Genomic DNA, 26,169 nt, shown 5'->3' with positions numbered 1-26,169 from the left:
GGGGTACCAATAATAGTGGCATATATGTTTTTGTTGAAAATAATTATTTCTTGATGAGGGATTTATTTTTCTCTGAATAATAATTATTTCAATTAAAGTTTGGATTTATCTCTCTTTTTTTGGTGTGAGATGAAGCTACTTCACAAAAAGGTGAAATTTTTTCAAACCCTTTTTACTAATCTTTACAAGGGGTCTGGATCATGGATGGCACTGTACATATTGTATATAGTAGATGTCAAAATGTCACCATCTGGAAGGTTTTCCGAGGCTGCAAACATTTACAAAAAAATTGCCATGTCACCTTACATCTATAGAACACGGACACCTGTTGTTTATCCCGTTATAGCCAGATTATTGTTTATACCGTTATAGCCAATCAAATTAATTCTTGTTTAACTCTTACATCAATGTACCTCATTTACAAAGTTCATCAGCCTGATCTCCGTGCATGTGAAGGACCTTTGTGGGTCTATTTTTGCAACTTTTCTTAACACTTGAAGAAGCTATATTGGGAAATGAAAGATAATTTTCTTATTCTTTAACTTGATTAATTATATTGCTATGCAGAATACTTACATGGATGAGACTTCCACTGCTATGAAGTGAATAGAGGGATAAATGGGTAAGATGCTTCTTCCTGCACTATTCTTCCCCTCCATGCAGATGCTGTCCTTGTGTAAGAATTGCTGCAGCTGCACAGAAAGGCCATGTGTGTGAGGAAGTGTGTGTCACACTCAGTCTACATTCCGTTACCAAGGGAACGGGAGGAAGTGAGGGGCTTCCTATTCACTAAGATTGAACTGCCTGCTGTCTCCTGAAGCAAGTGCATGTAAATGATGTGTATTAGCTCGCACGTTCAGTATACTTAAGTACTCCAACCATATAGCTGCAAGTTGCTCAAGTGTGCTTGACGTTGATACTGTACAGCCTTTAAATTGCTGTGCTGTTATAGGAAAATAATCAACAATGGGGTGGTGTGATATGGCTGACACAAAATTTGGAGAACTTAGAAATTTGTTAAGAACATGCAAAATTGCATTTGAGCAATATCAAAACAATCATTTGAAGTCACATGACTGTTCACTGCGTATTTGCATTGATTTTGTTGTTGGATTATAGGTGAGTTTTATAGTATTCTTTAACTAATTAAAGAATATATAATTCAGTTGTCATGAATTCTGATCAAAAGCTTGGTAAGTATCCTTATAAAAAATTTCATACTGACATAAGCCTAGTCATCAGGAAGCTGGCAAGGCATGTAATGGTTATGTGAAGATCCGTCATTGTGCAAACCATCAACTGGAGACAAGGACTGGTAGTGTGTCATTGAAAATGGACTCAAAAGAAAATGAGAGGGGAGTGAGTGAATTACAAAATCATCATATTATTCACTCCTACACTTCCCTACTCAAGTGTCTCCGTCTCAATGAGCAGCAGTTATCTTCAGTCAATAACAGTTTCTTTGGAAATTGCCCCATCAACTTCGAATATCATGTCATCCAGCTGTGGCTTTCTCCTTCTTTGTTAAATAACAATGTCTATGTCTATTAAAATTGATAGAAGACTGTGTATGAGGCAGTTGACAGAAAGAGGCTGGGATGAAATGATGAAATTGGGGAACCAGTGCACCGATTAGTGTCTATGGCTGTGATTCTTCAGGGCTGGTCAACTGATTGCATTTTTTTTTTAAAGATGCCCTTTTACTTGTAGTGTTTACATTGTTTACATCTATCTGTTAAGGGCAGTCGAATCAGCTGCACCTGATTCGTTCTTGTGATACTCACAGACATTTTACTGGATGAGTCTTCAGTAGTTACACTACCATTCAAAAGTTTGGGGTCACTTTGAAATTTCCTTATTTTTGAAAGAAAAGCACTGTTCTTTTCAATGAAGATCACTTTAAACTATTCAGAAATACACTCTATTGAGGTATTTCACCTGACGTCACAGGGTCACGTGACGCCCCGGTGTCCGCCATTTTGAACGTCAAGCTAGCTAATGTCAACAACAGTAGCTGGTATGTTACTGTAGCAATGTTTACGTTCAGTCATTTGGATGACTGTTAAAACCTTTCAGTCTCAAGTTTTTCCTTTACTGGATTTACTAGTTTACTGAGCTAGCGCGCCGGCCACCGGCAGGCTAGCGCGCGCCGGCCGCCAGCAGGCTAGCGCGCGCCGGCCACCGGCAGGCTAGCGCGCACTAGCTCCCAGCTTGCCCGAGCGCGCTAGCTCAGTAAACTAGTAAATCCAGTAAAGGAAAAACTTGAGACTGAAAGGTTTTAACAGTCATCCAAATGACTGAACGTAAACATTGCTACAGTAACATACCAGCTATGATGTTGTTGACATTAGCTAGTGCTAACAGCTAGTTGCTAATACACTGCTACAACTACACCGACCCTAATAATACAGTTCTTGGTCATCGCCTGGTAACAGCAAATTTATAATGGGCCATGTCTCAACAGACTAAGAAGTTATTTCAATGACATTTAATAACATTTTGTTTATCCTGAGGACCGAAAGTAAATGAAAATGTGAACAAACCTTAGCTGTAATAAGATGGCGACCACCGGCTCCAGGGACGACCCGCTGATGTAGGCATGTTACCCAGCCTGACACAAAATATTTGTAGGTATCCAAACTCTTATACGCTTTCAGATCAATACCTGTGTATGGCGATGGGTTTTTAACGACATAGGTATACAGATCATGTGGGCCGAAGTCAGGTAAAGACGAGGGCTTCGTGTACTTCCGTACGTCAGTGAACAATCCTGGTGGAAGCAGGTAAACGTCGTTCTCTAAGCCTGCTAACCTCAATTTTTGCAAATACCTCTCCCTCTGCTCGCCCTGTAAATGCCCTACGTCGCTGGATAGTGAAGGTGTTTTCTGCATCTCGCTCCTTTTTCTTTTATGTTTTTCGTTTGTCGCCTTCCTCACATTCAAACTGATTCGAGCCGTGCCGTCCAAAATGGCAGCATCACATGACTTGGTCACGTGGGTGAAAAACCTCAATACATTGCTAATGTGGTAAATGACTATTCTAGCTAAATTCTACTAAATGTCTGGTTTTTGGTGCAATATCTCCATAGGTGTATAGAGGCCCATTTCCAGCAACTCTCACTCCAGTGTTCTAATGGTACAATGTGTTTGCTCATTGCCTCAGAAGGCTAATGGATGATTAGAAAACCCTTGTACAATCATGTTAGCACAGCTGAAAACAGTTTAGCTCTTTAGAGAAGCTATAAAACTGACCTTCCTTTGAGCAGATTGGGTTTCTGGAGCATCACATTTGTGGGGTCGATTAAATGCTCAAAATGGCCAGAAAAATGTCTTGACTATATTTTCTATTCATTTTACAACTTATGGTGGTAAATAAAAGTGTGACTTTTCATGGAAAACACAAAATTGTCTGGGTGACCCCAAACTTTTGAATGGTAGTGTATCTGGGAGATTGTTTCTCAATGTGTTCATCCAGTGCTTTGATATGGTTTAAAAATCATGTTGAAATTTCTCCAGTGAATTTACAGTATCATCCAAATGGAAAAAATATATATTATTTAGTTTATTTTAGGACATTGAGTCCTTGTTTTTTTTCCCCAAAAAATAATTTAATGTAGTAAATAAGTCATTTACACACCACTTAATATATTGAGAGTAGATTTAACAAGTCCTCAGATTATCAAAAGGAAATGTACATGTTCACTAAAGTTTAGACACATTCTAAAGTGAACTCTCAGGCACTTTGATGGTGACAAATAGAACATAATTTTCAGTGTAACACCTCCGTAATTCATTTAAGAATAAAACCAGGTTAATGAGGTTCCGTGATATAAATGGTTAAAACAGTATTGGTCTGTGTTACATTTATTGGTTTTCCACTAACAAACTATAGAACCCATTAAAAAATTAATTACAGACTAAAATTGGCATCGAGGACAAAGTACGACTCCATTAGGGCTTATTGATGCTTTAGTAATTTAAGCTATTGATTTTCTGAAGATAAGCAGAGCTGTGAAATTTGCTTTCATGTGGAAATTAATAATATTGATCAGAACTAAATAGAACATGAGTCTGTAACTAAGTGGACGTTGCACATTCAGCCATGTTATTACTTGGTTACAAATTTATGCTTATTAAGTTTAATGTGTTATTTATGCTTTGAGTCATTTATCAGCGCACCTGCTGAACTTTCATAAATGTAATTTTTTAATAGAGTCACGAATGGGTCAATCATGTTCAGTGGTCCTGGGGGTAACATTTTGCTAGCCAGCAAATCAGATGTTCACCAGACCAGGCATGGAAAAAGTCCAGGCATCAAAAGTTTAATACAGGCTCCGCTAGTAACTGAATATAATCGACACGCCACATCATGCACGCTTGTTTTGACTCGTAGGTCAGAGAGCTGGACTTCATCCAACCTGTGCTGTCCAATTTCAGTCTCTGAACGTTCAACATTGTCCAAGACAAATGTCTGTCCTTGTCAACACAACATGGATTGATTAGCAAAGTTGACAGGAGGATAGAGGCACATCAAATACCATTGGCCATTAGTCTCTCTGTTTCTTAAAAGATTGTGCTGCTTATAGAGGTGTAGAAAACCGGGTTCAGACCAAGAATCTGTCCATCATTCCTGTTTGGACCCTTTTCCATTCAAATCCCATCCAGCATGGCTTTGCTGCACGTTTTGCTGCCCTCTGTGGAGTGTGAGGCAGATGCAAGTGAAGAGAGACCAGTCCTGTGAGGAACATAGTGGTTAGAGAGTTGTCACTCTCTTTCACTCTATTTTCTCTCTCTTTCCATTGATCCATCACAAGCCTCAATGGCAGTCTGGCTCACCTCTTAATGCGGCTTATCCGCTCACAGAGGATGGATAGGTATTGTGTGAGTTTGACCATGGCAACAATGAGCACACCAATCACAAGAGTGCACGTGGGCCACAGCAGCGATGAGAGAATGGCGGCACGACCATAGAGGCGTGTAAGGATGGCGCTGTCCTGCTGCTCTGCTGGGTCTGTGTAACAACGCACCTGCTGCTGGGCCTTCAGGCGCTCGGAGATGTTCACTACCAAGGCATGCATCATTGAGTGATCTTTACGGCACTTAGGGACAAAGAAACACTGTAAGAAAAGAGAGAAAGTACCATTACCATTGCAGAAACCAGAGCTTGTTTTTGGTGAAAGTAGAAATATAGTACTTATTGCTGTCTCAGAGGTCTTGTAGGTTTGGAGCAGCCACTTTTCAATCAGTTCACCAGAACATGGAAAACTAATAAATGTTTATAGATGAAGTTACAATAATGACTCCATAGCAATTAATGAGATTTAATTAAAATCATTTTTGGTTGGACCATTCAGTCAGCACACAATAACTACTGACAAAATAGACTGGCAAACGCACAGTCCATATGAACATATACAGAAACTGAAAAAAAAAGGCCAAAAATTATTTTAGTAGTTACAGTTTCATATAACAATGAACCTTCATGATCTTGATTTAACTGCATTAAACAATTGTATTATAATCTCTGTGCGTATTTTTTTTAAATTTAAATAACATTATTTGCTTTAATCTTCCTGTCAGGGGCGGCACGGTGGTGTAGTGGTTAGCGGTGTCGCCTCATAGCAAGAAGGTCCGGGTTCAAGCCCCGTGGCCGGTGAGGGCCTTTCTGTGCGGAGTTTGCATGTTCTCCCCGTGTCCGCGTGGGTTTCCTCCGGGTGCTCCGGTTTCCCCCACAGTCCAAAGACATGCAGGTTAGGTTAACTGGTGGCTCTAAATTGACCGTAGGTATGAGTGTGAATGGTTGTCTGTGTCTATGTGTCAGCCCTGTGATGACCTGGCGACTTGTCCAGGGTGTACCCCGCCTTTCGCCCGTGGTCAGCTGGGATAGGCTCCAGCTTGCCTGCGACCCTGTAGAAGGATAAAGCGGCTAGAGATAATGAGATGAGATGAGATGAGTTTCATATAGGCGGCACGGTGGTGTAGTGGTTAGCGCTGTCGCCTCACAGCAAGAAGGTCCTGGGTTCGAGCCCCGGGGCCGGCGAGGGCCTTTCTGTGCGGAGTTTGCATGTTCTCCCTGTGTCCGCGTGGGTTTCCTCCGGGTGCTCCGGTTTCCCCCACAGTCCAAAGACATGCAGGTTAGGTTAACTGGTGACTCTAAATTGACCGTAGGTGTGAGTGTGAATGGTTGTCTGTGTCTATGTGTCAGCCCTGTGATGACCTGGCGACTTGTCCAGGGTGTACCCCGCCTTTCGCCCGTAGTCAGCTGGGATAGGCTCCAGCTTGCCTGCGACCCTGTAGAACAGGATAAAGCGGCTAGAGATAATGAGATGAGATGAGATCTTCCTGTCAACAGTGTCAGCTCATTGTCACTTGTTGGATTGAAATAAGTCTTGAAAAAAGGAAGCACTGATGTAATGTACTTATAAAGTAATAGTCCATACTTTAATCTTATTGGGATGGGTGTATGTTTTCATTATGTATGGTTCTGTGGCTCTTTTTTATGCCATGTGTTTCTGTTTTGTTTTATCTCCACCCCACATCCTCAAATCTCACGACTTGTGTGTTTTCTTTTCTTGCTGTACAAACTTCTAACTTCCCTCTAACAGGATTTTTGCTTGATGGTATTCTTAGACCCTGACCTATTTAAGTAGCATCAGGATATGTTTTTTGGGGACTACAGAGCACTTTAGTAAGTTGTTCTAGATAGAGGCATTTTCTGAAAGCTGTAAATGCAAATGGTCTGTTCCTTCATTCTGTTCTGTTCTGTGTTAGCCCTTGATTAGTTTTTATATATATCTACAGTATGTATACCCTAGTTTTTCTTTGTAGCAGCACACAATTATATAGTGCATTTTTAAATCTAATCTTTTTTCCCCCATGTTGCCCTGTTTGTCTCACCCTGTCTGTATGTAATTTGACCCTTTAAATAAATAAATTCTTCTTTTGAGAAAGACCTCTACATTCAATATGACCTCAGTCAAAACAAAACATTTCCCACAAGAATATTCCAGGAAGTAATAACAGCTCTGGATAATGTTCCCATTATGCTGTGTGTTTTGTGCTTTGTGTATACCACAGGATTGGCCTCCTGGGCTTCCTCATTGTGGGACAGTCTCAGTATTCGTCCTGATGAGTTCAGGCTGACGTACACCTGCAGGCATGGGTATCTGGAACTCTTCCAGCACTCTGCACCACAGCTGTAGCTACAGTTAATCTCCCCAATAATAGTTGAATTTAGCACGGTGCAGCTTGACTCCTCTGTCCACACACTGAGGGACAGAGAGGGGAAGGGGTGGGACAAGAGAGAAAGGTTGACTAATCCTGTATGTTCTTATCCATTGTACAGCTCTCTAGACATGTAATTCGAGACAGAAACCAACATGGAAAGTATGTCATTTAATTGGCACAACAAAAAATATGAGGTGTACATGCTGAGGAAAGGGTTCTTTAGGGAAAACAAATTTTAAAAAAGTTTTATGTAAAATTCCACAACAGAAGTTTTCCCTAACATGACTTCTATAGGAAGCTAGGAACCCTAAAACCTGTCCAAATAATCTTTGTTGAACTCTATTTTTTTTATTCCAATATTACATTGCATTAAGTCAAGTCAAGTTTATTTGTATAGCGCTTTTAACAATAGACATTGTCACAAAGCAGCTTTACAGAATTTAAATGACTAAACATCTCATCTCATTATCTCTAGCCGCTTTATCCTGTTCTACAGGGTCGCAGGCAAGCTGGAGCCTATCCCAGCTGACTACGGGCGAAAGGCGGGGTACACCCTGGACAAGTCGCCAGGTCATCACAGGGCTGACACATAGACACAGACAACCATTCACACCTACAGTCAATTTAGAGTCACCAGTTAACCTAACCTGCATGTCTTTGGACTGTGGGGGAAACCGGAGCACCCGGAGGAAACCCACGCGGACACCATGCGAACTCCGCACAGAAAGGCCCTCGCCGGCCACGGGGCTCGAACCCGGACCTTCTTGCTGTGAGGCGACAGCGCTAACCACTACACCACCATGCCTCCGACTTTAAACATGAGTTAATTTTATCCCTAATCTATCCCCAATGAACAAGCCTGTGGCGACGGTGGCAAGGAAAAACTCCCTCAGACAACATGAGGAAGAAACCTTGAGAGGAACCAGACTCAAAAGGGAACCCATCCTCATTTGGGTGATAACAGACAACGTGATAATAAAATTTTTAACATTAAGTCAGTCTCATTGGTGTTATAACTCTTCATTGATGGAAACTTGAGTGCAAAACTAAATGCATTAATGGCATTTAGCAGACGCTCTTTTCCAGAGTGACGTACAACATACCCAGAGCAGCCTGGGGAGCAGTTGGGGGTTTAGTGCCTTGCTCAAGGGCACTTCAGCCATTCCTGCTGGTCTAGGGAATTGAACCAGCAACCTTTTGGTCCCAAAGCTGCTTCTCTAACCATTAGGCCATGACTTCCCCAAATAAATATCACTATACACACTATAGCATGTATATACCCATATTTTATATATAGACCTTTCTAAATATCCTTTGTGTGAAAGGAAATACTATCAATTCCAGTTACTTTTGAGGAACTCCCCAGTTAGTTCCATTTTGCTCCTGGGTAGATCAGTGTAATATAGTTATTTTACAGAAGTCCTCCTTTTTTAATCCAGAAACTTCTCTTCAGAGTCAAATATCTTTATATTTGTAGCTTGCTGAGATATAGAGCAGTTTGTTATCACTTTAAATTTTTTATTTAGGCTGCACATGTTTAGAGTTGCTTTAAAAACTTTGATATCATTAGCAGTGTTATTATCTGCAGTGATAATGACAGATGTATACACAGTTTGTGCTTCTCTATTTATCAGTGTGCACAGTGCCAATCTGGAACTTGACTTTTTCAGACTTGTGCTTTGACTATTTCTGTTATCTAAGTTTTATACAACACTCAATATATGTTAGACATCAGGTTCAGATACTTACAGTGGTGCTTGAAAGTTTGTGAACCCTTTAGAATTTTCTATATTTCTGCATAAATATGACCTAAAACATCATCAAATTTTCACACAAAGTCTTAAAAGTAGATAAAGAGAACCCAGTTAAACAAATGAGACAAAAATATTATACTTGGTTATTTATTTATTGAGGAAAAGGATCCCCTTTGTGCAGCAATAACTGCAACTAAACGTTTCCGGTAACTGTTGATCAGTCCTGCACATCAGCTTGGAGGAATTTTAGCCCGTTCCTCCGTACAGAACAGCTTCAACTCTGGGATGTTGGTGGGTTTCCTCACATGAACTACTCACTTCAGGTCCTTCCACAACATTTCCATTGGATTAAGGTCAGGACTTTGACGTCGCCATTCTAAAACATTAACTTTATTCTTCTTTAACCATCCTTTGGTAGAATGACTTGTGTGCTTAGGGTCGTTGTCTTGCTGCATGACCCACTTTCTCTTGAGATTCAGTTCATGGACAGATGTCCTGATATTTTCCTTTAGAATTCGCTGGTATAATTCAGAATTCATTGTTCCATCAATGATGGCAAGCCGTCCTGGCACAGGTGCAGCAGAACAGGCCCAAACCATGATACTACCACCACCATGTTTCACAGATGGGATAAGGTTGTTCTTATGCTGGAATGCAGTGTTTTTCTTTCTCCAAACATAACGCTTCTCATTAAAACCAAAAAGTTCTATTTTGGTCTCATCTATCCACAAAACATTTTTCCAATAGCCTTCTGGCTTGTCCACGTGATCTTTAGCAAACTGCAGATGAGCAGCAATGTTCTTTTTGGAGAGCAGTGGCTTTCTCCTTGCAACCCTGCCATACACACCATTGTTGTTCAATGTTCTCCTGATGGTGGACTCATGAACATTAACATTAGCCGATGTGAGAGAGGCCTTCAGTTGCTTATAAGTTACCCTGGGGTCCTTTGTGACCTCGCCGACTATTACATGCCTTGCTCTTGGAGTAATCTTTGTTGGTCGACCACTCCTCGGGAGGGTAACAATGGTCTTGAATTTCCTCCATTTGTACACAATCTGGAGTCCAAACTCTTTAGAGATGGTTTTGTAACCTTTTCCAGCCTGATGAGCATCAACAATGCTTTTTCTGAGGTCCTCTGAAATCTCCTTTGTTCGTGCCATGATACACTTCCACAAACATGTGTTGTGAAGATCAGACTTTGATAGATCCCTGTTCTTTAAATAAAACAGGGTGCCCACTCACACTTGATTGTCATCCTGTTGATTGAAAACACCTGACTCTAATTTCACCTTCAAATTAACTGCTAATCCTAAAGGTTCACATACTTTTGCCATTCACAGATATGTAATATTGGATCATTTTCCTTAATAAATAAATGACCAAGTGTAATATTTTTGTCTCATTTGTTTAACTGGGTTCTCTTTATCTACTTTTAGAACTTGTGTGAAAATCTGATGATGTTTTAGATCACATTTATGTAGAAAAATAGAAAATTCTAAAGGGTTCACAAACTTTCAAGCACCACTGTATCTGCCATATTAATCACCTATTAATTCCATTGCATGTTCATTCAACATGTGGAATATTTGGCATATGTGCATAATTTCAAAACCTATTAGCACATTTGTTGAATCTGAGTTTATACTGCCTATATGTCATTCGGTGGCCTGAATATGCTTGGTTGGACAGAAAAAGAGGATATGACCATTTTTGCTAAAACAAATGAATCAAATGCACATTTCTGATTGGCCAAGAACTACCAATCGGAGCTTCATTCATAACTTTATACAGTACATGCATGTCCAAAACATTGCTGTATATATAAAAGCATTTACACATACAAACCTTAAATGCTACTGAATAGTCATACCTGTCTGAATATGACCGCACCATTGTAATGCCCAGGACAAAGTACATCATGATAGAAAAGAAGATCATGCTAAGGCCAAGGAGAATAGCTCTGTCTTCTCCTGCTTTCAGTGCTGTCACAGTCTTCCTCTTGTCCAGAATGTCATATTCTCTGATCTTCTGATAAATGGTCCTGAACATCAGAGATAGGCATAAAGCATAATGGCATCTTCTACAGACAAAAGAATACACACAGGTTCCATACAATTGGACAAATCATGACCTTAGTATTAAAAAGTTCCTCTGTGATTCATTCTTAACCATAATGGAACCTTATAATAGTAAGGTCACAATATACTGAGCATGGACGCACGCGTACACACACACACACACACACACCTCAAACTACTTTGTTAACTACTTTGCCTCTAATCTCCATAAAACTGACAGTTAACAAAGCTGCATGGATGCTAATGGGACTTCATCTTAAAGATCAAACAAATATAAAGACTTCTATTGAGGTCCATATGGATTAAAGAACATCAATAATAAATGATGCAAAGTAAATGTTAGGTTTATATAAGTATTATTCTTGACCAAGAAGGCAGTAATTTATTAAAATGGTGACAAAATTAAGGATTAACTTCAGTTCAGTTAAAATGACCTTCTGTCTCGGCTGGACATTGTTTGGGAACATTTTATTTTGATATGAAATGTGTATTTTTGATCAGAGATGTGTCTGAACGATACCAAGGTCTGTTTTGATGTCAGATCGACCCACACACGCTTTAATGTTGGATGTAATGGTAGCCTTATTGCTGAACAAAGAGTTAAGACTTTATATTTTTGGACTATTGCATATACTATGGCAGTGATTTAAATTCAATAATTTAAGTTAGTTTTATAATTACAGAATATAATTTAGGGTTGCTAAGATCTTATGATTCTAATGTTAAGACTTCATGAGTTTAATCCTAAATCCTGTTTGACCTTTCTCTGGTGAAGTAGCATTTCTTTGTTTTGCCAGACATATTCTTTATGTTTCGTATGACTGTATGTTATGATTATTTGACCTGCCCCAAGATCAAGCTGCTCACTTGCTCGCAAGTCAACCACACACACATAGACACAGATATCAAAATGATGTCACTTACTCACACCCTCCCATAGACACACACACACACACACCCTTCTCTGAGGTCACATACAGACACAATAGCCGTTTGGAGAGATTATGATTTGTTATAAAAGGTGTTTGTAATCTTTCATCTTTGGCGAGAATACTGTGATTAAACAGCAGTGAAACCGATCTCTGGTTCTCTGTTTTTTGTTGTGGTGTTCCGTCCCAGAATTCTGCAGATGGTACGAGGGCGGGGGTCCCGAGAAATAAGTTGACCGATTGACCGTTTCAGACTGGGTTGAATCCCAACAGTAAAAGAGGAATTTATTTTGGTGGTAGTAAATTGAATTAAGTATTAAATTCAACCAAAATCAGTTCAACCACGGTAAATTCAAATATGTTTAATGCATGAAAATGTGGTTTATTAACTATAAATGGGACTTTTAGAGATTTACTAGTAGAGATTAAGGAATTACGTCTTGCACGGAAGACCAATTTTTCCCCTTATGCTCTAATATAACTTTGTGATATAGTAACAACAGTGTCTGAATTAATGTGCAACAGTAAACATAAAATTAGCACAAACAACAGTAACTCAAGAAGAACTTGAGTCATAATGATTCTTATAAACATGCAAAGAAAAAAAGTAAAATACCAAAACAAAAATAGGATAGCTCACAATAAACACCAAAAACTAAAATGTTTTGGATTGAACAGATAGCATACCTTCTTTCATTTCCTGATCCCTGAGGTCCTTTGGTTCCAGCCCACAGGAACATCCTCCCAGCACTCTCTAATGTACTTGCCAAGGACTGTTGGGATATTCTATTGGGCACACACACTCTCAGTCAACCATGAGTGCACAGGTCTTTTATCTCGACACTGTTTCCACTATTAGATGACAAAAGCTGGGGAAACATGAATCTCTCACAAGCAAGTGTTTCTTTCTGAGTCAGAGCTCAGAGCTAGCATCACTCACAACATTCTGAGACGTTTCATCATGCACAGAGGTTAGAAAACAAGACCAGCTTAAGACATCAGGGAAGTGTTTTTCATCAGGAAAGTTTAGAGAAAAATTCCAAGAGCCAGGAAACAAATTAAGGGATCTTCTTCTGTAGAACACAGCAAGAGAAGATGATCAAGCCATAGTCCTCAGGGAGGAGTGAAGTGTGTCTACCTGAATAAAGCAGCTCTCTTGAAACATAGCTGACATCAGTTGGCGGGTTGCCTTCATCTGCTCCCTCATTTCCTGCTTGCTTGTTTGTTATTGACTATTCATAGGTAGTGAGCGAGCAGCGGGATGGGGGAATAATGAGCAGAGCGCTGGGCAGGGAGAGGAGCACCCACCACGTTACTGATCCCCAATAGCATCAGTGGCTCCCTCCCTCCCTCACCCACTGCCTCATTTACTGACTCACCAAGCAAGAAAGGGAACAGTGGGTGGGGGGGCGTTATATTTGTGAGCACTCTTCAGAGTCTTCTTGTCCCCAGCAGCTGGCCATTGATTGGCCTTTATAACACATCGGTGACACCGCTGTTTTTGTCTTTTGGCTGCACATGCCTGTGCAGGTAACAAAGGATGGCTTACTTGAAATTCGTGTGTGTGTGTGTGTGTGTGTGTGTGTGTGTGTGTGTGTGTGTGTGTGTGTGTGTGTGTTGGGGGGGGGGGGGGGGTTAATGTACAACAGTCGAAATGAAAACTCATTCAGTTCATTTTAAAATGGCCCTTTATTTGCCAGTTCATTTGTTTACACTCTTCAAATGATTTGTAGAAAAAAAATGTAGCACTCTAGTTTACACATTTCATGTCAATGTCAGCTGTTTTACCCATAGTTATGTGCAGTTTCCAACTGAACACAACCTGTGTCTTTGTTCACAGCATTCAACACAATGTGTGTCAGCTGATTTGCGCACACAATGGGTTAATAGTACACACGTTTACACATCTTCATGTTAACCTTCCTGACACATTCACTGTCTTAAAATCATTAACACAGTGAATGTGTCAAAATTAACACAACAGGTTAAATGAAGTGTGTCAGTTTTACAGTAACACATCTTTTCGACGAGTGTATAACTGGTTCTTGTGAGTGAGAGACAGACCCGTTGCAACAAGGTAGGCAGACTTGGCAATTGCCTAGGGCCCCAGCCCTCAAAGGGCCCCCACTGCCGAACGACTGGTTATGTATTCAATAGCAATGACAACTTTTTGAGCGTGGCAGCACAGCGCGTAATGATACTTGTTGAAATACCCTAGTTCCAAGGGGGGCCCCCTAACGCACAACAGCGCCTCCCTACATGCTTTGGCCGAAAAGTGCAATGACAGTCTGTTGTCAACCCCTCAATGCCCATCTCTGTCCAGTCAAGTGGTTGCAGAGCTCCGTGGCAAAAAAACCCCAAAATCAAATATGAAGCGAAATTACCCCTCAGGGAGCCAGAAGAGAAAGAAGAAAAGGGAAGAGGAAGACAGAAAAAAACAAGACACTGGTAAGTGAGAATGTACACACTCATTAATACCAAGCGGGTCGACAAGCAAATTTGGTAGCTAGCTTATGTTAATGGTAGTTATCTTGTAGACAGTGTTTATAACAGTGATGTAAACGTTGTCATGCACAACAGGCTTACAAACTTGCAAGGACTGGCTAAAAATTCTATTCACCCTATGCATACAAAACGTGCAATATAATTATTTCTTTCTTTTTATTTATTTTTTCAGCAGGGCCATCGACTTCAACATTTTCACTCCAGGCTCATGAGCAAGACATTGGGTCCACACCACTTCCCAGCACTGATCCAACAGAAGGTATCACAAGCATCACAAATACAACTAATAACCCAGCACAGTGACCCAAAGTCACAGCAGCATAGCAGTCATAGCATGTGAAATTATTTAAAAAAGATCACATACCTACCGTAAGTGCTCAGTTGTTGTACTTAACACATGAAAACTGTGTTCTCTTTATATTATTTATTTGTTTATTTATTTTCAGCAGTGCCATCAACTCCATCTCCCCTTCATCAGGAGGACAAAGAGGAAGACGACATCAGCATGGCAGAGTCCACCCCACTTTCCAGCAGTGATGCACCTGAAGGTATTTCAAGCACCATAATATATATGTGTGTGTGTGTGTGTGTGTGTGTGTGTGTGTGTGTATATTTTGTCTATTCTTGTGTTTAATTGGGTTTGATAATTATTTATAATAATGTAAAGCAGGGGTTTTCAAAGTGTGGGAGAGTCAGCCCCCCCCAGAGAGCAAATAAACAACAGCGCCCCCCCTTACAATTTTTGTTGTTGCTATACTTAATGTTCCATTCGTATTTAAAAAAAAATGGTTGTTGTACACATTATTTTTTTCTTTTTCACATTTTAAACATCTGTGCTTTTTAAAACATCTTGTTTTACACATTTTAAACATCTCATAGCATCGTTAGCTAGCACCTCTTGGCAGACAACACATTGTGGCAGTGGAGCATCTTCAGATCCAGTCCATGAAAATCCAAACTTTAAATAATTGTGGTCATACTTCCTTCTTTTTCCAGTCCCCCAGGATTCCGTGGGCCTTTTTTGTGATTGTTGTGGGCTAAAATGTCTGATGTTGCGGGGGTTTTTCCAAAAAAATTGCCATGAAAGTTGCGGTGTTTTTTAGGTTTTTGTTGTGATTACATTGCGGGAGGAAGTGAAAGTTGCGAGAAATTGTTGCGATTTTCTCTTTTTGTGATTAAAATTGAGTGATATGTTAAATATTAAGTTATTACTGAAAAACTATTGATTAAAAAAAACAAAGACACTGAGAAATGGTCCTATAAACAACTTTACCAATATAAAAGATTACCAGGACTACAAAATGAAGAAAAATAGGCTTTACTGATCCAAATGCTCCTGTTGGTTCAAAAGTTAAAGTGCAGAGAACCTCACAGCACAACATGAAGTTACCTTAAAATATAATATAAATGCCTCAGCTTTCATGTAAGAAAAAAAAACTATTAATACTAGTACCGTGTGCAGGCAGTCTCTCCTGAAGACTAAATTAAACAATAATTATAAACTAATAAAATAAATGGCTCAGGCGTCATAGAAGAAAAAAACAATTTGAACAGAATCTCACAGTATGATGCTGAAGCTGCCTAAACAATGGAAAATAAAATACCATTTTGGCAAAAATGTTGGCATCTATTAATTTCTTGTATTAAGTAAAAAAAAAAATAAAGTGCACACAGTGCTTCACTGTAAACATAACACACTTTCAGCAACAGAATTTAAGCCTATATAAACATTGTCTCGCACATCATGCAATGTTGCCAGATACTGCTGACGTTTTCCATTCCAAAATATGTTCAAAACCCGCCAAAATGCACTTGAAACCGCCAATCTGGCAACACTGCGCGCATGCTGCTTCTCTTGAACATAGACATCCGGAAGTAAGGCGGAAGGTAGTTTGTCGATGTCACCTCAAGACGATGCCAACGATTGGTCAAATTTGCGGGAAAGCTGTGGTGATTGGATATAATTGCAGCACCGCCCTGAATTCGCGGGGATTGGTTGAATTTGCGCTGAAGTTGCAAATCGCAACATCCTGGAGGCTCTGTTTTTTTGCTTGGCCCAAACTCTGTCTCCTCACTCCCTGTAGCTTCAGGTACTAAAAATCGATCCATTTTGTCTCTCACGTTGCGCCCCCCCTGAAGAACTCTGGCGCCCCCCAGGGGGGGCAAGCCCCACACTTTGAAAAGCCCTGATGTAAAGAGTTCATTTATTAAGTAAAAATCGTAAGAATGATTACAATATGTGTGATGTTTATTTATTAAGTCTTCAGTGGGTAGGCGGCCATAAGGCCTTTCGTCGAGGGGGGGATAATTATGGGCCCCAGATCCCCCTTTGCCTAGGGCCTCCAAATAGCTTGAAATGGGCCTGGTGAGAGAGTGAGTGAGTGAGTGAGTGAGTGAGTGAGTGAGTGAGTGAGTGAGTGAGTGAGTGAGTGAGTGAGTGAGTATTTGAGGGAGCAAGTAAGTTAGCAACATGTAAATGAGGCATGAGTAAGGAAATGGGTGAGTGAGTGAACGAATGAGTTATACATGAGCATCTCGGTAAGTGAATGGGTGAATGAATGACAGAGATAAGTGGGTAAGGGTTCTGGGCAAGGGATCAGGTGAAAGAATGACAGATGGATAAATGATTGTCTGGTTATACGAATTTGTGAGTGAAACACTGAGGGAAAAATCATGGTCGAGGCAAGGCATTAGTTGAATCAATAACTGATGAATAAATGAGGGTTTGGTGAAGGAAATGGAGAATTAAGGAGTGAATAACTGTAGGAATTACTGAGTGAATGAGAAAATGACTGTGGGAATGAGTGAAAAATTCCAATGAAGTTTGTGGTGAGTGATTGGGGACACCATGGCCTAATGGTTAGAGAAGCAACTTTGGGACCAGAAGGACTGACTGAAGTGCCCTTGAGCAAGGCACCTAACCCCCAACTACTCCCCAGGCTGCTCTGGGTATGTTGTACATCACTCTGGATAAGAGCGTCTGCTAAATGCCAGTAATGTAATGTAATGTAATGTAATGTAATGATTGAGTGACAGAGGCACTGGGTGAGGGAGTAGGTGAGTGAATGAGTGAGTAAGTGAGTGACTAAGGGAATCAGATTGATTGAGGTCATAGCTGAGTCAATTGGTAGATGGCTGTAGTAACTGGAGTACTAGTGAATGACGGAAGTAAGTGATGCAGTGAGAGAATTACTGGGATAATAGCGTAGGCCGAGAGCTAGTGGCAGTATTTTCTATTTGAACAGAATCACAAATAATTGTTTTAATAGTTTAGCCAAATGCTATATGCCTTTGTAATTCCCTTGAAGTGCAATTATGTTTTGGAATTTTATCAGCAGGGACATTTACAGCATTACCAAAACATCTGGATCTTTCTAAAAAAAAAAAAATCGAGGCATGCATCATCAAATTGACCAAGTCCTAAAAACAAATATGCCCTGCTATTTGTTTTTGGTGTCCCTCGAGCATCCAAGTTCAGCTATAAATAGCGATGATGTGTTCAGAAAATTAGTACCTACGTGCTTGCAGATGAGGTTCTTTTTTGTGAGATTAATCAAGACATTTTATGGGCAAACGGATGCTTGTTGAGGTGTATTCCTATTGGGCTGACAATAAAGTGCAGTGTAGACAAAAATATAGTGTTCTTAAGAGGGCGGAGCCCATATGTGAATGTGCATGTAGCTAAGTAACATGTTAAAGTTGCCTTCCAGAGGCCTAGCACTTGAAAATCTTAACTGATTATAGTAATTGGCACGGTGGTGTAGTGGTTAGCACTGTTGCCTCACAGCAAGAAGGTTCTGGGTTCGAGCCCAGTGGCCGGCGAGGACCTTTCTGTGTGGAGTTTGCATGTTCTCCCCGTGTCTGCGTGGGTTTCCTCCGGGTGCTCCGGTTTCCCCCACAGTCCAAAGACATGCAGTTAGGTTGATGTGGGGTGACCTTGGGCTGAAGTGCCTTTGAGCAAGGTACCTAACTCCTGACTGCTCCCTGGGCACTGTAGTGTGGCTGCCCACTGCTCTGTGTGTGTGTGTGTGTGCATGTGTTCACTGCTTCCGATGGGTTAAATGCAGAGGATGAATTTCACTGTGCATGTGACAAATAAAGGTTTCTTCTTCTTCTTCTTCTTCTATAACTCCTCCCTACTCACAACTGTTTGTGGAAACCATGCAGCTACCAGTGAAGGTTACTTAAAGCATATACACAGAGCCATGGCCTCACTTTCGTTTACAAATGCCTTGAGACCTCAAGAATGGCAAAGGAATAGTTTTAAGCATTAACAATAAATCTAATATAGTAATTTTTATAATTTAAAATGATTCATATAGGTAACAGTCTGAGTGAATGACCTTGACATTCGTAACGTCACAGCAGGAAGGCTATCGGTCTCACTGCCATTTCCGCTATACTAAAACACAGAGCTGACTGCAACTCCGATTCTCCATTTTGAGCTAATTTATCGCCATGCCACATAGATGTGTTGCTGGCCGGTGCAGCAACATGACAGAAGGTGGATTTATGTTGCATTCATGGTTCAAGAATGTTCAAACTGCAAAGATTTGGACGAGTTTTGCGAGAAGTTCACGGGCACATTGAACGCCTATGAAGTGGTCTCTCCTCTGCTCATTTTACTGAAGACTCGTACGAGACCTCTGATCTGTTGAGGAGCATTGGCTATAAGCCCATATTGAAAGAGGGTGCAGTACCAACAATTAAAGGAAAAGAAAACAAGAAAAGGAAAGTATTTTATTTATTTATTTATTTATTTATTTTTAAAAGGAAAGTGAGTTCAGTTGCACCAGTCCTCCCAGAGCGAGCCAAGGGTTGCTGCTAAAACCCGGGATGGAACGGGACGGAACATATCGCTCGGGCAGTGACCTCCCCGCGGTTGTTGCTAAAACCGGTGATGTCCCGTTCCGTCTCGGGTTTTAGTAATTGCCTGAGCCCAGCAGTAATGGCGGACTACACAGTATGGAGAGAATGAGTGGAGCAGCCATCTGATTTCTAAACTGGATATTGCTGCCATCTCGCCCTTACATGGAAGAAGTGAATGAACGAAGAACTGAACAAACAACTAAAAGTCAGATTGTTTCAAAAACAATCGGCCACAATATTGGCCTTCAAGAAGCGAGAACACAGACGGGTAAGCTCCAACTCTCATTTGGATAAAACAACACGTTGTTTACCTGCATTTAGATTAATACATGTAACTTGTATTGTGTGTTTAGTTACCGGTATAAGATTATTTAATTTGCTTCAGAATGTGATTGTCTCAGTTCATCTGATTATTTAATTCGCCTTTTACGTTTTATCAGTGAAAATGCATGCATGTACATGTATGTTGCATAAGTTATAATACCTATCCTGTTTTAATGAGAGTCAACTCACAATCAGTGAAGTCAAATCAGTCTTAGTTGAGCAAGTCGGTGACGGTATTTCTTACCTTCACCATAAATGTTTATTTATATGACTTTGGTCTATAGCTGTCAAAGGCCTCGGCCTTAAAACCGGTTACCACTGTGACGTCACGCACTCAGGGCTGGCTGGCTCAGCGGGGCAGCTCGAATGCCAACTTTGCGGTCGATTTTAACTCTCAAAAATATATATTTTTTATTCCCATTTATGCAGCATACAAGAGTCAAGGATGGAGATACTATCCACTCAGAAATTTATTTAAAAATAAAGGTTCTGCATATCTGCTTTAAGCACTGAAGACTGAACGGCATCAATTTCTGTTTTACCACCCAAACTGATAAATTAGTAGCTTAAGAAAAACAGGTATCTCCACATTTAAAAGAAAATGAATCCCCAAGCAGTGTCTAGGACTCACTGATTTACCTTTTTCCTCTGGTTAAAGCTATGAAGGAGAAAATAAAAATAAAGTGTGTTTTTATGGTGCACTGTGTCCACTGGGCCTCGTTAGCAATGTTATTTTCATTAGTTCTTCAATCCCCTGCTCACAACATTTATTTAATGCATAATTACATGTCTAATTTTGCATGAAATTGTGACACAAGTTGTTGATGAGGTTAAAATAAAATAATTTCGGTTTCTGGAAAGAATGTGACCATGCTGCAGAATGATTATGAATCACAATCCCATTTTACTTTCTTTAACTACTACTACTACTATTTATGGCCTGTAGCACTGGTTATACCACAGTGTTGCATTCCCAAATTTGATCGGTTAAAAGGTTGATGGTTTTCTATGACAACAGTTCTAACAATAGCAAGGCTGCAAGACAAATAATTTATATTAAAGTTGATATGAATACACTTATTCTAATATATTATTATTTCTATAGTAAAAACTCCCCATGATATAAGCCTAATGCTTATAATTACTGTATATTATTATACTCTGTTGTTATTTAAGGCCCTGTCCACACGGCAACGGATTCAGGTGAATCTGATAAAATTGTTTATCGTTTCGGCCTGGCGTCCACACGGCACCGGCGTTTTGGGTGCCCCAAAACGAAATCTTTTGAGAACGGGTTCCAGAGTGGAAAAATCTGGCAACAGCGCCGTTGCGAAGTCGTCTGGATGAGTAGAACGGATTTGTTTACGATGACATCACAACCACATGACTGTCAGTGCTTCACACTGGGTAGAAGTGTAACGAACTCAATGCGAGTTGTCAACAAATCCTATAACTTGGTTCATGAAACGCACTTACAAAATATTTTCACTGTGAATATTTATTGTGTAATGGTGCAAAGTGAGAGAGAGAGAGAGAGAGAGAGAGAGAGAGAGAGAGAAAATAGCCCTTAGGGCAGAGTCTTTAGTCCAAACACTGCGGAAGCAGTACCAAACCGCGCACCGCCCGTGCGCTTTCCAAAAACAAAAACAATCCCGCCAGCAAAAATAGGAAAAAAAAGGAGCGATCTCACCTCTTCAGATGTTGGTTTAAGTCCGACAATACATTCCTCAAAAAGGGCGTAGAAGAACAAAGTAATCCATCAACGTGTAGCATTCAATTTATTCCGGACCATTAAAGAATTCTGGAGGATGTCAGAATGTTGGCGTACCAGCTTCCATCTACCCCCATTCATTCCTCTTTCCGCGTCTTTCGTTTTACGCTACTGATTAATAATCAAAACTTTATGTGGCTGATGCTACAGAAGAAGGGGTTTATGCGCATCCGTCTACTTCTTCTATTGTTCTGGTGTCTCCGTTGGGACCGTCTTACAGCGCACGTAGAGGTGTGGCATGTGTATTGCATCGTTTTCAGCAAGCGCTGCGTTGCCATATGTATCTGATATTTTACTGATCCGTTGCCCATGTGGACGCGATATTTAAAAAAAAAAAATCTCGTTGCCGTTGTCGTGTGGATGTAGCCTCAGACATGTAAGAATTGATTGTTCTAGCAGGAGACATTTATTTATCATTTTAGAAGGAGCCTCCAGTGTCATGCTTTGTAAGAGGTAAAGCTGTTCTTTTAGTTTTCCACCATAGAAAAGTCTGAGGACAGAGGACTTTCTCTGTAACATAAGCTGCATTTTTCTGTCTTATTAAATTCAAGGCATACAGAGAGACCAAGTGTTTATAGCTGCTATAATGTAGGTCATAACAGGAACTAACTTGTTTCATGGACGTTTCACACCATTAAGCATAACTATAAATGGGCAAAAAGTATGGCTTGTTATTCTTTAATAAATAAAAAAAGTAAACTTTGGCAATTTCTTCTGGTATAAGACAAATATAATACTTTAAGATGTGCTGTTATTGGTAAATAATGAACTTGGTGTTGGTATCACACCACCTGTCATTGATTATGTTCTAAGTACAGCACATCTGGAAGTGTCATAGTCCTTACATAATGAGTTTATTATGTACAAATAATAAAAGTTATTATGGATACAACTTTCATAGTGGAGCTCCCTGCATGTGAAGTGAAGCGCCATACTTAAGAGAATATGATAATGCATCGACCTGATTTTGGTAGCTTTTATGACCATCTGACGTCCGTGCGTATGTACAAACAATGTACAGGTAGCACCACAGGGAACCCAATCATAAGTGCAAGGCAGTGTATCTCATAAACACTTGATCATCAGACAACGAAATGTGTATGTTTACTTACATAAGATAGATGGGGTTTTATCCAGCACTTATTTTTCATTTCATCTCATTATCTCTAGCCGCTTTATCCTGTCCTACAGGGTCGCAGGCAAGCTGGAGCCTATCCCAGCTGACTACGGGCGAAAGGCGGGGTACACCCTGGACAAGTCGCCAGGTCATCACAGGGCTGACACATAGACACAGACAACCATTCACACTCACATTCACACCTACGGTCAATTTAGAGTCACCAGTTAACCTAACCTGCATGTCTTTGGACTGTGGGGGAAACCGGAGCACCCGGAGGAAACCCATGCGGACACGGGGAGAACATGCAAACTCCACACAGAAAGGCCCTCGCCGGCCCCGGGGCTCGAACCCAGACCTTCTTGCTGTGAGGCGACAGCGCTAACCACTACACCACCGTGCCGCCCGCACTTATTTTTAATTTGCTTTTTTTTTTAAATAATGTGGGATTATTTGCTAAACCATTTTACTGAAAATATTCACAGCAGTTTCATATAAAACTAGTTAAAACAGTTTTATCAGTCCACTAGCTTGTTGGACAACTGACAGTTGTAACCAGACAACTGTTTGACATACAGTATCAAGTTTGAAATATAAAGATTGCAGCTCTAACCCTTGGAGCTCATACCCTGCATTCGGTCGAGGAGTATGTTTTCCAGTAGGTTTTTTTTCCCTGAAGATTTTTATCCTACTGTTTTTTTTTTTTTTTCCAGAGTGGGCAGCATATCATTGCATTGTATGCTTTTTTTACCTGAACGATTTCTTACTCTGCACACTCGTGTAAACATCATTATTGTGTAGTTAAATAGCAAGTCTGAACATCTTTCCTAAGTGTTTTAGATAATCTAAAACTACTGTGGATTGATATCAATTAGTTCTTATGTCCGATAATATTCATAATATTCTCATCTCATCTCATCATCTCTAGCCGCTTTATCCTATTCTACAGGGTCGCAGGCAAGCTGAAGCCTATCCCAGCTGACTACGGGCGAAAGGCGGGGTACACCCTGGACAAGTCGCCAGGTCATCACAGGTCTGACACATAGACACAGACAACCATTCACACTCACACCTACGCTCAATTTAGAGTCACCAGTTAACCTAACCTGCATGTCTTTGGACTGTGGGGGAAACCGGAGCACCCGGAGGAAACCCACGCGGACACGGGGAGAACATGCAAACTCCGCACAGAAAGGCCCTCGCCGGCCATGGGGCTCGAACCCAGGACCTTCTTGCTGTGAGGCGACAGCGCTAACCACTACACCACCGTGCCACCCTCATAATATTCTATCATAACTATATAGTAATGATGTAAAGTGAAAGCGCTGGTTCACTGCTGTCCACCAGGCACCCAGCAGAGTCACACTATAATAAATGTCATGGTGTTGTTTCTGGTGCATGGCATGCAGTGTTAAAGAAAAAAATAAATATGTATTCATAACTGCAATGCGTATCTCATTATTGGTATCACTGTCACAAGACAATACAGCAATTTATTGATGCAAAATACGCTACATTACACAATTTGATGGTTCATATGCTATCATATTTTTCTATTCAGGTTGATTTTGTGCCCTTACAAATAGCATACACTCATCTGTAACTCTGCTTTTACACAGTGCTTAAATCTATGTGTGTGTGTGTGTGTGTGTGTGTTAATTTTCCATTCTTAATTCTTTCAATTAGCAAATTCTCACTGTGGTTACTGAATCCACTTTCATCCGATTTTGATATTTGACCTTCTGGTAATATACTACATACCCACCAATGAGACACAAGTATGTCCCTGCATTGTGCCATCTTTGTCCTTGTGCTGTCTAAAAGCTCACCAAGCAGCAAGCCATGCATGACTGACATGACATTAAAAATGTTATCATAATCAGCACTCTGGCAGCTTTTATTGCATAGGTAGACCGAGGCCTTTAGAAGTGGTTGTGTCTCGTTAAAAGTATAAAATTTCTTTAAAAAGATCCAGCAAAACACATTATACAAAAAGCTCCCTATGCAATTATTGTTTTAAACTCCAACGACATTTCCCCTGTGTATTAATTTACCATTCTCATCAAGACAACTGTGATTACCTTTTAATGAGAGCATTTTCAGGTCATTGATCTAATGAGAGATTCATTATGGAAAGTTTCTACTCTGTTGGTTAGAATGGGATGCTATTTAAACACATGCTTATAAAAGTGCATGGAATATTAAACGCTTTCCACTGTGCTGCTGATGCAAATGCAGGTGGATAAACAAAAGCGGTCGCTATGTAAACCAAACTGATCTGAGATCTGAGGGTTCCACACTGAGAGACCTTCTGTTCCTGTTCATGAAACAGAATTATGGAGATGTTAAAGGCTAAAATAGCTAACCTGGTTACCTATTATATTCAAAATCCTAAATGTTATATATCTCTGGCAAAAAAAAAAAAAAGTTTATAAAAAATACAGAACAATACACATTTACTCCAACTGTCCAACTGTGTGGCATTTTGGGTAGTCTTGTGATCATTATCCTTTTCTTTCTTTCTTTCTTTCTTGGATATTCTATTCAGTTTATCATTTAGTCCAAATTTGTCACCATCAAATAAATGTTTTTTTAATCCAATAGTTGAAGAGTTACTTGTATCACACTTTTCTTATTTCTTATCCCACTCATCCAATACACATTTCTTTACCTAATATCACATTTCTTATTTCACATGTTAACTATGTTTTCTAGTCTCCTTCTGTTTGCGTTTTTATTGTTTGTATTTCAAGCTCAGTCTGCCTGAATATAGATTATGATAAAGTACTTGCTCATGATTACTGTTTCAGTGTGTGTTTGCCCAACCTGCTTGTACCCAACTGTGAGTGTTGGAAAAACCCTAATGAAACACTCTGTACACACTTCCGACCACAGAAACCTTTTTCCCCATATGTCTCGGTCATTGATTGTTTACTCTCCTTTCCTGCTCACCCACATATTCTCTGTTTGGTTTAAGTAAAGTCTTTTGCAAAATCAACTTTGCAAAAGACATAGCCTGTCGTAGTTGCTCTAAATTTGATTTATGCTTTACCTTCTGACAGAGGCTTTTAGAAACAAAACCAAAATAATACATCCACCACTAAATTTTATAATACTTTTTACCATAAATAGGCAGGTGATTATAGGAAATCATGTGCTGATTGATTGGTCGAGAAATTCAGACTATTTCTTGATAATCACCTCAAGTGACTCAGCAAAATGGCGGCCAATCGCTTTGTCACCGTAAGTGAGGAAGAATTAGAAATTATGAAAGAAAATGCTGTTCCTAAAAGTACTAAAGCTGCTATGAAGTTTGGTCTAAAACTATTCAAAGGTAAGGTGGAATTGTGGTTTATTTTATCTATTTCAAACAAAGTATTTTATGTGAGTCGGCATAGATAAGTGACACAAGTCTGCGCCGCACCATTATTAAATTTACATGCCACTTTTGAAGTTTGAAATAAATTATTTTTTTTAAATACGATTATGGCAGCAGGGGCGTGGTCAAGCATCGATTTGTGAATGGAGGACAAGGCAGGGGAAGGTGAGTGGGAAAGTGATCACACCTGTCATTAACTGATGCTCTGTGTGTGTGT

General features: G+C 40.1%; 1 protein-coding gene across 4 annotated transcripts in view; it reads right to left on the bottom strand.

Moving 5' to 3' along the window:
• Positions 1–3,661: 3,661 nt before the first annotated feature.
• si:ch211-247n2.1 (calcium-activated potassium channel subunit beta-2) overlaps positions 3,662–26,169 on the bottom strand; it is a 53,286-nt gene continuing 30,778 nt past the window's right edge. For 2 of the 4 annotated variants that reach the window (XM_060941570.1, XM_060941569.1), the window contains exons 2-6: positions 12,675–12,773; positions 10,851–11,021; positions 7,072–7,267; positions 4,836–5,116; positions 3,664–4,734 (exon numbers count right to left, since the gene is read on the bottom strand). In XM_060941570.1, coding sequence (XP_060797553.1) covers positions 4,650–4,734; positions 4,836–5,116; positions 7,072–7,267; positions 10,851–11,021; positions 12,675–12,773 — 832 coding nt within the window. In that variant the 3' untranslated portion in view covers positions 3,664–4,649. Of the gene's footprint in view, positions 5,117–7,071; positions 7,268–10,850; positions 11,022–12,674; positions 12,774–26,169 lie in introns of all 4 variants that reach the window. The other 2 variants (XM_060941572.1, XM_060941571.1) reach the window with 2 other exon arrangements.

The sequence above is a fragment of the Neoarius graeffei genome, chromosome 15, assembly GCF_027579695.1.
Source record: "Neoarius graeffei isolate fNeoGra1 chromosome 15, fNeoGra1.pri, whole genome shotgun sequence".
Classification (NCBI taxonomy): Eukaryota; Metazoa; Chordata; class Actinopteri; order Siluriformes; family Ariidae; genus Neoarius; species Neoarius graeffei.
Note: the sequence above shows the minus strand (reverse complement) of the source record. Positions and strands in the feature narration are given on the sequence as shown.